Genomic DNA, 15,473 nt, shown 5'->3' on the forward strand with positions numbered 1-15,473 from the left:
TTAAAAAATAATGCCCCATACTCCTGGTGCCAGAGGGAGCAGAGCAGAACCATATTTCTTTCATAGCCTTAATTCAAAAGAAGAGTCATTATTTGACTTGTGTGGTGGTTCCCCGGATGATCCTACTTGAATGGCTTGTATTTTTCAATCTCATTTGAACTTACCTAACTCTAAAATCCTCTGTTCAGTAAGTCATATCACATATTTAATATCACAGCTGCTTAAGGGTGTGGATAAAAGACAGGGCAAACAACAGACTAAATAAAAGTTTAAAGGGGAAGCTGAGGACAGAGTTATCCACTGGGACGTTGAAAAACTCTGGGATAGTAATGTAAACAACAACACACATGCCCAAGACTCCAGGACTAAGTACAGAAGTACACATGCTGAGAAGGCCCTAAGCACTCACCTATAGCTGACCTCGATCTTATGTACAAGCAGGAGGTGAAGGCTGAAGCAGAGTTGTCAATTCCTCACTGAATATTGAAGGCATGCCTCAAAAAGAACACAAAATACCTCGACAAATACTGGGAAATTTATTGGTTGCAGTATTAAACAAGATCTCTGTCCAATTATCAGAGAGTTATTCAACTAACAGAATAGAGAATTCAGTGGCCACGAATGATAAAGATGCAGACATTATAGAATTAGTCCGTAAAAGTCACTGAACAAACAATGACAAATACAACAAGCAGTAACAACAAAAAAGCACTGGGGAAGGAGTGGGTAAATCTGATTTCCATAATTACCACATTATAGTATTTGCAATGTCTAATTTTTAACAAAAAGTTAAGAGACATGGAAAGAAACTGGAAAGTACTATCCATATACAGGATGAAAGCCTATCAATAGATATTGTCCCGGAGGAAACCCAGATATTGCATTTACTAGTCAGACTTTAAATCTATTAAAAGCTACTTTAAGTATGTTCAGAGAAGTAAGGGAAATTATAGCTAAAGAAATAAAAGGAATGTATATAATAACACAAGAAAGAGAATACCAATAAAAAGGTAGAGTTATTAGAAAAATAGAAATCCTGGAGTTCAAAAGTATAATATCTGATCGGGCATGTTCAGGGTGGTATGGCCGTAGACAAAAAGTATAATATCTGAAATAAAGAAAAAACTATGTAATTTGAGATCAAGTTTGAGCATACTTAAGAGTCAGGTGATTCAAATATAGGTCAAGGGAGATTACCCAGTCTGAGTGACAGAAGAAAAAGAAAATTAAAAAAAAAAAAAAAAATGTTAGGACATTTATATGGGATGCCATATAAATGTCCTAACATCTACTTAATGGGAGTTGCAGATGGGAGAGGAGAGAGAGAAAGGGTGGAAAGAATTCTTAAAGAAATAATGTTTAAAAACTTCTCAAATTGCACATAAAACTTTAATCTACACAACCAAGAAGCTCACAAAATTCTATGAAGTATAAATTCAAAAAGATCTATACCTAGATGGTTCATAAACTATTGAAACCCAAAGAAAGGGAGAGAATCTTCAAAGCAGCAAGAAGTGACTCATCATGTACAAAGGATTCTGAATAATATTGACAGCTGATTTCCCATGAGAAACTATGGAAGCCAGAAAACAGTAGGATGACATATTTAAAGTCTTGAATGAAAAAAGAAATACCAAGAAACAATTCTATATCTGAATAAAATTATTCCAACAAAAAATATTAATAAGAGTCCTTGAATTTGAAGTAAAAGGCACACTAGGCAGAAATTCAAATCCTCATGAAGAAATGAAGAGCATTGGTAAAGATATATTTATATAAGTAAATATAAAATAAAACATAGGGATTTTTGTTTGTTTTGTTACCTCTTTTTTTCTATCTGATTTAAAAGATGAATATATAGGAGCACCTGGGTGGCTCTGTCAGCTAAGCATCTGATTTCAACTCAGGTCATGATCTCATGGTTTGTGGATTTGAGCCCTGCACTGGGCTCTGTGCTGACAGCTTAGAGCCTGGAGCCTGCTTCAGATTATTTGTCTCCCAATCTCTCTCTCTCTCTCTCTCTGCCCTCACTTGTGATCTCTTTCTCTTTCTCTCTCTCTCTCAAAAATAAATAAACCTAAACAAAAGATGAATATATAAAGCAATAACTGCAAATCTATGTTGATGGGTACACATACATAAAGATATAATTTTTAATGATAAATTAAAGGGAGGAAATGGACCTACATATAAAAACATAGTTTTTATATACTACAGAAATTAATTTGGCATTAATCCAGACAAGATTATTATATATTGTGATGTTAACAGCAAACCCCAGGCCAATTACCAAGAAAATAACTAAAAAATATGTATGTAAATACATGGCAAGGGAGTTACAATGGTACACTAGAGAATACCTAACACAATAGAAGAAAGTAGTAAATGACTTAAGAAACAAACAAAAAAAAAATGAGAAAGGAGGAGTTAAGATGGCATAGTAGTAAGGGAACCTAGGGCTTATCTCCTCCCTTGAACACAACTAGATGAACATCAAATCGGCTTTCAACCCCGAGGAAATCAATATGAGGATTAACAGGACAATCTTCATAATTTGAGGGAGGGAATGCAGCAGGTATGTGGCGAGGGCAGGCGAAATGCAGGAGAGAAGAGCCACAGTGCCACAGAGGGGAGGGAGCTGATTTTGTGGAGAGGAAAAAGGCAGAGGGGAGAGAAAGCAGTCCATCGGGTTTGCACAAGAAAGTACACCCATGAAAGCAGCTAGAGAAAAAGAGTGAAAACATGCACAGGGGATTACACAGAAAAATGTTCCCCAAAACAACTGATGGGGGAAAAACAAGAGGGTTTCAATACTACCACGGGCAAAAGACCCGCTCCATCAAGCTACTGTTTTCACCCATATAAAAACAAAGATGCCAGCTGAGGACAGGAAGCCCTGGCAGTGGTTGTGTGTTGTGATTTACCATAAACTCTGAGCCCCTGCCCTTACACAGTGGTATGACCATTTCCTGAAACAAGCTGGCACCAGCCACCATGCATGAGAACCTTCCCCAAAGGATCACTCCAGAACTCAACTAGAGGGGAGAGGGGCATCTCTGAAGTGCTGGGTTTGGGCCACAGCTGCACCTGAGAAAAAAATACTGGAGGGAGGTGTCCCCTGGTAGGGGGACTGCTCAGACACAGACTGGAGGAAGGCACAGAGCTGATGGAAATGGGAGACACAGGAGGGGGGTAATTGATCTCCTGGCTGTGAGGGCATGAACTTCCCACTCCAGAGACTAGAGAGCTGGGCAAAGACATTTTCACCAGTAGCCCCCACCAACACTGATCAACTTCAGTGAGCTAAAAAGTGCCACCAAGTGGAGAATGGTGCTCTTACACCAAACCTTGCTCTCTGTGCCCTCTAGGCACCTCTCCACCAGGGCAAGTTGACCTTAGACTTAGGAACAGAAGGCCCCTCCCCCAGAAGACTCGCACAAATCCCTTCCACGAGCTTAGTCTTCTGACCATAGACTGCGCAGTTTCAGCTTTAGGGAAAACAGGATCTAGCTTCATTTGGGTTTTGTTTGTTTAATGGTTCATGTGTTTGTTGGTTTTTGTTGTTGTTGCTTCTATTTTGCTTCTGTTGTTTTTCTTTTCTTTTTTTTTAATATTTTATTTATTTTTGAGAGAGAGATAGAGACAGCATGAGCAGGGGAGGATCAGAGAGAGAGGGAGACACAGAATCTGAAACAGGCTCCAGGCTCTGAGCTAGCTGTCAGCACAGAGCCCGATGCGGGGCTCGAACCCACGAACCGCGAGATCATGACCTGAGCCGAAGTTGGACACTCAACCGACTGAGCCACCCAGGTGCCCCACTTTTCTTTTGTTTTTTTTGGATACAGAAAGAGCAAAATCTTTTCTGTTATTTTTTTAATTTTATTATTTTTAAATTTTACAACAAAATTTTTTTTCTCTATTTTTTTCTTTTTGTTCTATCAAGCTTCTCTTAACAAGCAGACCAAAACACACTTAGATTCTAGCTTCCTTTATTTGATTTTTAAAAATTTTTAAACTTTTATTTCATTCTATTATAATTGTTGTTGTTATTGTTGTTGTTGTTTTTCTTCCTCCAGAATGACAAGATGGAGGAATTCACCTCAAAATAAAGAACAGGAAGAAATGATGGCCAGGGATGTCATCAATGTAGATATAAGTAAGAAGTCTGAACTAGAATTTAAAACAGTGGTTGTAAGGATACTAGCTGGGCTTGAAGAAAGTAACAGAAGATATCAGAGAGTCCCTTTCTTCAGAGATAAAAGAACTAAAATCTAGTCAAGCAAAAATGTAAAATACTATAACTGAGAGGCAAACCCAAATAGAGGCAATTAAAATGAGGACGGAGGAGGCAGACGAGTGAATTAATGATATAGAAGACAAAATTATATAAAATAATGGGGCTGAAAAGATGAAGGAAACAAAGGTCGGGAATCATGAAGGCCGACTTAGGGAACTCAGCAACTCCTTTAAGCATAATAATATTCTTATCATAGGTGTCCTAGAAGATGAAGAGACAGAAAAGAGGGCAGAAGAATTATGTAAACAAACTATAGCTGAAAACTTCCCTAAACTGGGGAAGTACACAGATACCAAAATCCAAGAAGTGTAGAGAACTCTCATTAAATTCAATAAAAGCCAGCCATCACCAAGACATATCATAATCAAATTCACAAAATACACAGACCAAGGAAGAGTCTTGAAAGGAGCAGGGAAAAAATATCCTTAAGCTATGGGGGAAGATAGATTAGGTTCAAGCAGATCTGTTCACAGGAACTTGGCAGGCCAGAGAAGAGTGGCAAGATATATTCAATGTGCTGAATGGGAAAAGAATATTCTAGCAGCCAAAAATACTCTATCCAGCAAGGCTGTCATTCAGAATAGAAGGAGAGATAAAGAGTTTTCAAGACAAACAAACACTAAAGGATTTCTGACCACTAAACCAGTCTTATAAGAAATTTTAAGGGGGCTCTTTGAGTGGAGGAATAAAAAGACCAAAAGCAACAAAGGCTAGAAAGGACCACAGAGCATCACCAGAAATACCAACTCCACATTTAATACAATAGTACTAAATTCATACTGTTCAATCACTACTCTGAATGTAAATGGACTAAATGCTTCAATAAAATAATATAGGGTAACAGAATGGATTAAAAAAAACAAGATCCATCTATAATGCTGGCTACAAGAGACTCATTTTATATCTAAACATACCTGCAGATTGAAAAGTGAGGGGATGGAGAACCATCTATCATGTTAATGGACATCAAAAGAAAGCTGGAGTAGCCATACTAACATCAGACAAACTAGATTTTTAAAAAGCCTGTAACAATAGATGATAAGGGCATTATTTCATAATTAAGGGATCTATCCATCAAGAAGATCTAACAATTATAAATATTTATGTTTCTAACATGAAAGCACCCAAATATATAAATCAATTAATAACAAACATAAAGAAACTCATTGATAATAGTATAATAGTGATAAGGGACTTTAACACGTCACTTACATCAATGGACAGATTGCCTAAAGCAGAGAATCAACAAGGAAACAATGGCTTTGAATGATACACTGGGCCAGATGGACTTAACAGATATATTCAGAGCAGCAGAATATATATTCTTTTCATATGCACACGGAACATTCACCAGAATACATCACATACTAGGTCACAAATCAAGCCTGAATAAGTACAAAAGTGTCAGGTTCATACCATGTATATTTTCAGATCACAACTTGAAGTCAACCACAAGAAAAAATTTGGAAAGCCTCAAATACATGGAAGTTAAAGAACATCCTACTAAAGAAAAAAGAGTCAACCAGGAAATTAGAGAAGAAATATAAAAAATACATGCAAGCCAATTAAATGAAAACATCACAGTCCAAAACTTATGAGATGCAGCAAAGACAGTCCTAAGAGGGAAATATATTGCAATTCAGGCCTATTTCAAGAAGAAAGCTCCCCAATACACAGTCTAACTTCATACCTAAAGGAGTTAGAAAAGGAAGCAAATAAGGCCTAAAGCCAACAGAAGGGAAATAATAAAGGTTAGAGCAGAAATAAATGATATAAAAACAAACAAACAAAAAACCATTAGAACAGATCAACAAAACTAAGAGTTGGTTTTTTAGAAAGAATAAACAAAACTGATAACACCCTAGGCCAGACTTATCAAAAAGAAAAAAGACCCAAACACATAAAATCATGAATGAAAGAAGAGATCACAACCAACACCACAGAAATACAAACAATTATAAGAGAATACTATGAAAAATTATATGTCAAAAACCTGAGCAATCTGGAAGAAGTGAACAAATTCACAAACTACTAAAACTCAAACAGGAAGAAACAGAAAATTAGAACAAAAAGAAAAATTAATACCTATTCTTCTCAAACTGTTCCCCAAAATAGAAATAGACGGAAAATTTCCGAAGTCATTCTACAAAACCACAATTACCTTGGTTCTAAAACCAGACAAAGACTCCACTAAAAAGGAGAAGAGGAGGCCAACATCTCTGATGATCATGGATGCAAACTTTCTCAACAAGATACTAGCAAATCAAATTCAACAGTACATTAAAAGAATTATTCACTGTGATCAAGTAAGATTTATTCCTGGGATGCAGGGTTGGTTCAATATTCACAAATCAATCAAAGTGATGAACCACATTAATAAAAGAAAGGATAAGAACCATATGATTGTTTCAATAGATACAGAAAAAGCATTATACAAAATACAGCATCATTCTTGATAAAAACCCTCAACAAAGTAGGGATAGATGGAACATACTTCAAAAGGCCATATACAAAAGACCCACAGATAGTATCATCGGCAATGGGGAAAAACTGAGAGCCTTTCCCCTACAGTCAGGAATAAGACAAGATGGTCACTCTCATCATTACTATTTAACATTTACTGAAAGTCTTAGCCTCAGCAATGAGAAAACAAAAAGAAATAAAAGGCATCCAAATAGGCAAGGAAGAAGTCAAACTTTTACTATTTGCAAATGACATTAATATTCTATGTAGAAAACCCAAAAGCCTCCATCAGAAAACTGCTAGAACTATTCCATGAATTCAGCAAAGTCTCAGGATATGAAATCAATGCAGGAAACCTAACTAAATAGGTAAAAGAAGATCTATACTTCAAAAACCATAGTACACTTATGAAAGAAACTGAAGAGGACACAAAGAAATGGAAAAGCATTCCATGCTCTTGGATTAGAAAAACAGCATTGTTAAAACGTCTACACAACCAAAAAGAATCTCCACATTTAATGCAATCCCTATTCCAGTAACAACAGAATGTTTGCTGAGCTAGAACAAACAATCTTAAAATTTATATGGAACCACAAAAGGTCCTGAATAGTCAAAGCAATCCTGAAAAATAAAAACAAAACTGGAGGCATCATGATTCTGGATTTTAAGCTACATTACAAAGCTGTAGTCATCGAGACTGTATGGTACTGGCACTAAACAGACAAAGAGATCAATGGAACAGAACAGAAAACCAAGAAATGGACTTAAAACTAGATTATCAACTAATCTCTAACAAAGTAGGAAAGAGTATTCAATGGAAAAAAGTTTCTTTAAGAAACAGTGTTGTGAAAACTAGACGGCAACATGCAGAATGAAACTAGACCACTTTCTTATACAAAAATAAATTCAAAATGGATAAAAGACTTAAATGTGAGTCAGGAAGCCATTAAAATCCTACAGGAGAACACAGGCAGCAACCTTTTTGACCTCAGCCAGACCAACTTCTTACTAGACACATTGCTTAAGGCAAAGGAAACAAAAGCAAACATGAAACTGAGACTTCATCAAGATAATAAGTTTTTGCACAGTGAGGGAAAGAATCAACAAAACTAAAAGGCAGCCTACATAATTGGAGAATATATTTGTAAGCTACATATCTGACAAAGGGTTAGTACTCAAAATCTATAAATAATTTATCAAATTCAACACCCTAAAAGAAATAACCTGCTTAAGAAATGTGTGGAAGATATGAAAGGACGTTTATCCAAAGAAGATATACAGATGGCTAACAGACATATGAGAAGATGCTCAACATCATTCATCATCAGGGAAATCCAAATCAAAACCACAATAAGAAACCATCTCACACCTGTTATAAAGACTAAAATTAACAACACAGGAAACAACAGCTTTTGGTGAGGATGCAGAGAAAAGGGGATCCTCTTGCACTGTTGGTGGAAATGCAAACTGGTGCAGCCACTCTGGAGAATAGTATGAAGTTTCCTCAAAAAACTAAAATTGGAACTATTCTATGGTACAGCAATTTCACTACTAAATATTTACCCAAAGTTTTCAAAAATACATATTTGAAGGGGTACATGCAATCCAATGTTATAGCAGCATTATCAAGAATAGCCAAACTATGGAGAGAACCCAAATGTCTATCGATGGATGAATGTATAAAAAAGATGTGATACACACACACACAATGGAACATTACTCAGCCATCAAAAAGAATGAAATCTTGCCATTTCCAATGACATGGATGGATTAGAGTATATTATGCTAAGTGAAGCAAATCAGTCAGAGAAAGACAAATACCATTATTACTTCACTCATTTGTGAAATTTAGTAAACAAAACAGATGAACATATGGGAAGAAGGGGAAGAGAAGACGGAAACAAACCACAAGAGACTCTTAATGATAGAGAACAAACTGTGGGTTGATGGAGGGTCAAGGTGGTTACTTTCAGAAGAGCTGAGGCAGCACATGTGTTTAAACAGAGAATAGGCCTGAGAGGGCTCCCACCTTCTGACAGACATGTACACCAGGAGCTGTGTACATCTGAGTACACAAAATCCCAAACAGCTGAGGGACCAAAATAACATATGGAATGAAAAGTCTAGGAACACAGGAAAAGGAATGCTGTAGACCTCCACACCTGAGGCTATGGCAGGGATGACAGATTTTGACCAAAAGCCAGGAGGAACTGTTGCTGGTTACCGATGCAGAGGTCACAGAAGCTGACACTGACCAAGGGAATGAAGTCCCTCAGGAACCAGTAAGGACTTATATGAAAGTGTATCTTGCTATCCATTACAAGAAAACCATGTTGTTGAGCATATTTACTCCTGCACTTAAATAGAATACTGAGGAGAAGGAGAGGAGAAGAATCTTAGAGATAAGACAAGTCCTGATAGGAAATTCAAATTTTGAATTAAGTTTAAATGCTGAAACACGAAGGATTTTGCCCATAGAATTTTACTGTACCTGGAAGAGACTAAGTTTTAAGCCACAAGGGAGGAAGTTACCATGAATGCTTGAGATTCATTTCTTTTTTCCTGCTAGTAAGTGGGAAAGGTTGTTGGTAAGCTATTGGGTTCATTAGAGACAGAAGAAAAGTTACATTTGTTCATCACTGTGTCAGAATGAGTAAATTTTAAACCCTCTATAATCCAGTAAGGAAAAGAGTACTCAAGGGATGGTATTGTTCCCAAGGAAGAAATGCTAATTATGTAGCACAGTAGAGATGTTAACACTACAATGACAAGCATATTCCAATGTAAATATATCAAATCAATATGGTGCACACCTTACATTTACACAACGTTGTTTGTCAAATAAATGTAACTCAATATATTTTGTAAGAGTGGCCATGAGGTGGACTATGGCCAAGCAAGCAGTCAGATACAGGCTGAACTTTGAGACTGAAGTCTGGAAGTACGTCCAGTGAGCTCTGGGACTTTGAAGTTACTGAATCTCTTTTGGTACTCATTTGCCTGGTGTGTGAAGGCATCTAACTAGATAATTAGTAAGACTTCTTCCAGCTCTAAAAGACTGATTCTCAGGTCTTGTATGCCCAGTGGGGAAATATCTGCCACTTCTTGCCCAAATTCAAGGGGCATTGTCATTTAAGAGGGGAGAACCTCTCCTCTTTCTTTGGCTGGGTTGAGGACAACCAGATATAAAGTACAGTCACCTGGGAAGTGTCGGCGGATCTTGGGTTTGCAGCTACATTTTCCAATTAGCTCAGGAGTAAAGACATCACTGTGACACTTGGCACAGTAAAAGGCGGCTCTAGACAATGAAAACAAATGAAGAATGACTTATGTGAGGCTTAACACTAAGGAAGCATGGCACTGGCTCAGTCTGTGTGCCGTTAAGTTTCATTTGCCTTAGGACGTCCTCTCCATAAAGTAATAAAAAAATTACCTCATGACGTCCCTTGAAGATTCAGCAATAAAGAACCCTAATGTGTTCTTACGCACTTTAACATCTGCAGGTGGATTTAGCATCAGACCACTGGAAACAGAAAAAAAAAAACAACACAGTAATTTCTGCCTTTCATTTCTGAGGTAATAATTGGTGTTTCATTCTGTCATAACCAATTGATTCTCTAAGCTGTAGAGTGAATAAGACCCCATCCCCATCTACTGCCAAACACAGTAGAAGAAGTGAATCTGACTAGACTTCTTTGATTGCTGCTAAATATCCAGAAGGGAGCCACGTCACAACACAGTTGTGAGTTTCACACAGTTGTGAGCTCCTCCCTGGGCTGTGTCCTGAATCTGAAATGGTCAAACCAACTCAGACACATGAAGCCTTGCTAATTTATGCTATCCAATGCCACAGCCACACAGTTGCAAGTCTTATGGTCATCCTAGTGGTGGTTATTCTTTGGCTACTTGCCCTCTAAAGGCAAACGATGTCTAACTAACCAACTGGATTCAAAAGTTCCTTTTGTTTGCCTATGTATTTTTTGAACTTAGGTATTTCCTTTACTTCATGTTTTTCTTCTATCTTGATTGCAAGATTTTTGAGAGCAGGAATCACATGAATAGTTTCTATTGCTATTGTCTTTCTATTTTCTTATGGTTTGTGTGTTTGAAAATGACACTACAAATTTCATCCATGAGACTCCTTGATGCAGTACTACATTATGACTATTTGAATTCCTCACGTTTCTCCCTCTGTTGAGACATCCCATTTTTATTTCCTTTAATTCAGACCTCGAGCACGGCGAGGTCTTGTAACTCTGAAGCTCCTATCACTTCATTTGTGCATAATGAAAGTACTCCTTCCTGCCTTTAAAACACAATCCTTTTATATTAATGTTGGAAAGAAGTCAAGTCTTAATTTTGGAAAGCTTATTCTGTTGTTAGGGCACTCCAAAGCAACATGCAAGTGTAAAAGCCTTACAAAAATAAAAGGGGTTTCACCATAAAAGCTCTTCCACTCTATGCCAGTAGAAAAATGCTGAATAGCTCTACTGAGGTGGTTTGTTACCTGAGATAGTGGATAGCATTTTCTAAATATGCCCTGACTGATATTAATGAGCAGAACAAACCATTTTAACTTTGAAAGGATTTGTGCCCCTACCCCAATAACCTTGGTTGATGTTCACCAGCCAGCAAGCATAAACTTAGTTGTATCTTATCTCCTATTTTTAAGGGGCCATCTTCTGAACTCACATTAAATAACTAGTTATGAAGATACTGTCATGATAATATCTGTGGTGACATTTAAAAGAAGAGGTAAACTCTCTTTGAAGATTTTTCCAAACGTTTTCACTACCCCCTTCACAAATCATGGCCAGTTGCTTCTTAGAGAATATTCTCTACGGGAATAAACTTAGAACATTATCTGACTGGGGTCAGATCCAGCTTTATCTCCTAGCAGATGACAAATTATCCTCTAAGACAAATCCTGATGATTATCAAGGGCTTTTCTAAGTTTTAAAGTCTATTCAAATGTATCAATTAGAAGAGAAAATAAAAGATGACAAAAGATAGGTTCCCCTATCTTATCCCCTTTTTTCTATATTCTAGTCTAAAACCCCAGCCACTGAGATGCCCTATTTTCCTTCCATTTATGGTTGTGGTGGACTTAGTATAGCATCGTGATCAGAAGCACTGGCCCCAGATTCTGGCTGAATTCAGATTCTGGCTCTGACACTTGGGACCGGTGTGAGTTTGGGAAAATAATTTAACTTTTCTGGGCCTCATCTTCCTCTTCCATAAAATGGGACTAAGAATTGTACCCATCGTTGTAAAGATTCAAGAGTTTATGTAAGTAAAGTGCCTACAACACTGTTGGTCATAAACTAGCAATGGTGTAAAGACCACTATTATCCAAATCAGACCGCTATTATCCAAATCAGGATTTAATCTCTTTGATTCACCTGACTATTCAGTGATAAAACAAAATGAAGTCTAAATTGGAGCAGGTTCCTTTTTCATTAGGGGTAATTGCATGTAGGGTAGTAAACAGGATCCAGGACATTTGAACATGTGTGGAAATTAGCTGCCTGATAAATGTTTGTTTCTGGTCTGTGATGTCCCATAGCCATCCTAATAAAGTTTAACAAAATCTAGGAAGTTAAGTTGGAAAGGATCTCAAAGACCATTTGCTCCAGTGGTTTCCAAATGCCAGGGAATAAACTAACTATATCAGTGGGACTTTAAGAATTCTCTGTCCCCACCCTTAGAGATTTTGATTTTACAAAGTTCAGAAGTGGGATTTTGGATTCTATATGCCTTGAAAATTTTGCAAATAGTTCCAATACATAGTCCTGATTCTTAAAGGCCAAAGATGTTCAAACTTGATCAAGTTCTGAGTAAGTTCAAACCCAAATGGCCTGGCTTATAGCTCTAAGACTCCATCCTTTTTACCATGACCTATTTCCAGAAGAAGGGCCATTTGTGCAAGGATTTAGATTTTGAGATTTTCTTGAGCATGTCAGGACTCTTAAGTAGAATTTAGACAGCCAGACAATATTATTTGTTATTCTCTCTCTGGTGACTTCCTTTGTACAGTACCCCATCAACTTCTTTTGCCCAGTTACATTCTGAATCCCCTCTATTTCAATTTTTCTTCTTTTTCAATGCTTCATGTAACATTAGCCCTTTGTAGTCCATCTGATATCATTCAAACTTACTGAATTTTTAATATTTCCCTACAATTCTAAGGCTCCTGGTAATATCATTTTTGGGCTGGTATGACTTCCTCATTTTACAGAAGATGGACACTTCTCCAATGCTACAAGGGCAGCAAATCATAATCAGGATCAGGATTTAGTCTGTTGATCCCAATTTAACTCAACTTAGTTTTTCACTAAACACACACACACAAGATAATATAATAATCTTTCTTGTTCCTCATCCCATTTAATCCCCCAGTTTTTCTTATTTTTCAGCATCTTTTATCTCTATATCATCGTAGCTGATTCTGTTTGTCCTGGATTTTCTTTTTTATTACATGATAAATTATCTTATATCTCATATTATTCATTTTGGGTTCTCAAGAAATTCCACTGGTCTAATAACGTTACTTCTTTCTTTTATCCACCCCACCAACAGCATACTTTGTTCAGTAGGCCAAATTCCCATTTCACCATATTTTGTAGCTTACCTTCTAAGGCTACAATTTGTGGGAGTATCTTATGTCATAAATAATTCTGACTCATAGTATGATTTTATGGTCAAGACTTACATCAAGAAGGAACAGACCTGAAGAGGAGACTACTTCTCTCTCCTGCTCATGAGAGAGAATTTGGGGAGGGCCATAATAACAAAGACAAAGCACCTGTTTACCCATCAGGATAACCATTCTAACCCCAATCATTAGATTCTAACCCCAATCATTAGAGACAGTACTAAGTGTACCACAGTGGACTGGGTGCCCAACAGACTGGCTCTCAACAAATGGCAAAACCTTAGTTATGGCTCTATTTTTGGAAAAGTCTTAATCTTAAAGATTCTGTTTTAAAAAACTGAAGAGATACAAAGTTTCGTTGGTACCAGCAACCACGAAGCAAGGATTTCTGTTCAATGGCTATCAGCATGAGTCTCATCTTCACAAAGCAGAGCCTAGGAAGGAAGACACGTAACTGTGAGGAAAGATGATGTCAAGGTACTAATTCACAAGAACATGACCAACACTTGTGCTCTGTGTCTGGGAAAACACTAGTACCTCAGCAGAGCAAGAGTCTCCCAAATGTGGAATCCATTCTAAAGTCAGTCATAGCCAGCATGCCGACTGTGACAGACATGAAACTGTCCCACACAGACTGCCAAGTTCTAGGCTGTAGAGACTCAGACTTGTTCATTCTCACACCTTCAACATTTATCGTGGTGTATGGGCTACGGTGAACCCCAAACAAGCACAGTTGAAAGAATGTCATTGCAAGAGTGAGGAAAATTATTTCTTTTAACGTACAGGGAAACTTCAGGAAAACTCATTCCAGCAAAGTCATCAGAAAGACGTTGAGTCAGGATTTTGTTCTTCAGGCTAATCAAGAAATATTTTTGCCAGGGCTGTGTAGGAGAAACCTGGAATACACAATCATGTGACATGAAGCACACTGACATGGAAAATGGGATATTATAATTCAAGTTGTATATCCTGCTAGGCAGCAAACCAGCTGCCTACACACCCATTATGCTTAAGTCACAGAAAAGAGATTTGTCCTAGTGGTTAACTGAAGAAAGGAGGAACTTAAACTCTAACATGCATCTCTACTATTTATACTAGAGAGTTCAGAATGAAGTAAAAGTATCATGACTTGATTTCTTCCCAGATGGTATTCATGACTCTTTGCTGGCCACTGGAATTTTTCTCCTAATAATTTCAGTAAGGTAGATTTATTTTTTATTCAGTAACAGTGAGAGGATAATATGGACTCAAAGTTGTCTCTCCATAGATATGGCTATTCAAGATTGTGGTTTTTTTTAATACATACATTTTCTACTGATTAGCTGTACACCACAAAGAAGAAATATGCATGGCTTCCACCCAGCATCAGAAGTCTTCATAGCTTCAAATGAATTTAAGCAGCCATCCTGATTGATGGAAGTGGGAATATAAAAATCGAGGACAGCAATAGGTTTCTAGAGAAAAGGGAAGTGGGAAGGGAGAAGGGCATCTCTCAAAAAGGCTAAATACAGCTTGTGGGGGGCGGTGAGGGCTCTTGGGTAACTCATCTCTGGTATTTGTGGGAGAACTCAGAATTTTGTTGTGCTCTATGTACATCGTACATCCTCATCATCTTCCCCCATCTGCTGCCATAAGAATCCCCACCACACTGCCGTGACATGGCAGGACAGGCCCCCTTTATACCCCAGAATCCCAGGTGAACATCTGGAAGCTCTGAAACAGTGTGGCTGTGGACAGTTAAGGCCAGTTCAGAAATACTCTTCAGACAGCCATCTTGTGGTTTCGAGAAAAACAACACACACACACACACACACACACACACACACACACACACACATCCAGCCTTACAAAAAAGGACTATTTTTATCAGGCAGTCCAGGCACTCTCCCCTGCAACTCCCTTTCTAAGATTCAGCTGAATCTCCTGCCTTTTCCCACTCTCTTAAATTCTTCTATTGAGAAGGGCTCACCTCACTGGGTGGTCCCTATTGTCCCAGCTACTAAAAAAACTGGCTTAACACTTCTAATCCAAATGTTTCAGTTTTTGAAAAAGGGTAAA

The 15,473-nt window shown here is 37.6% G+C and overlaps 1 protein-coding gene across 1 annotated transcript in view; it reads right to left on the minus strand.

Moving 5' to 3' along the window:
* Window positions 1-15,473, minus strand: part of KCNU1 (potassium calcium-activated channel subfamily U member 1) — a 135,606-nt gene that overhangs the window by 81,466 nt on the left and 38,667 nt on the right. Inside the window, exons 15-18 of the mRNA XM_039242568.1 lie at window positions 14,199-14,311; window positions 13,781-13,849; window positions 10,194-10,283; window positions 9,961-10,058 (exon numbers count right to left, since the gene is read on the minus strand). Of these exons, the coding sequence (XP_039098499.1) occupies window positions 9,961-10,058; window positions 10,194-10,283; window positions 13,781-13,849; window positions 14,199-14,311 (370 nt within the window). The remainder of the gene's footprint in view (window positions 1-9,960; window positions 10,059-10,193; window positions 10,284-13,780; window positions 13,850-14,198; window positions 14,312-15,473) is intronic.

This window comes from Hyaena hyaena, unplaced genomic scaffold (genome assembly GCF_003009895.1).
Source record: "Hyaena hyaena isolate Hyena2069 unplaced genomic scaffold, ASM300989v1 scaffold_215, whole genome shotgun sequence".
Classification (NCBI taxonomy): domain Eukaryota; kingdom Metazoa; phylum Chordata; class Mammalia; order Carnivora; family Hyaenidae; genus Hyaena; species Hyaena hyaena.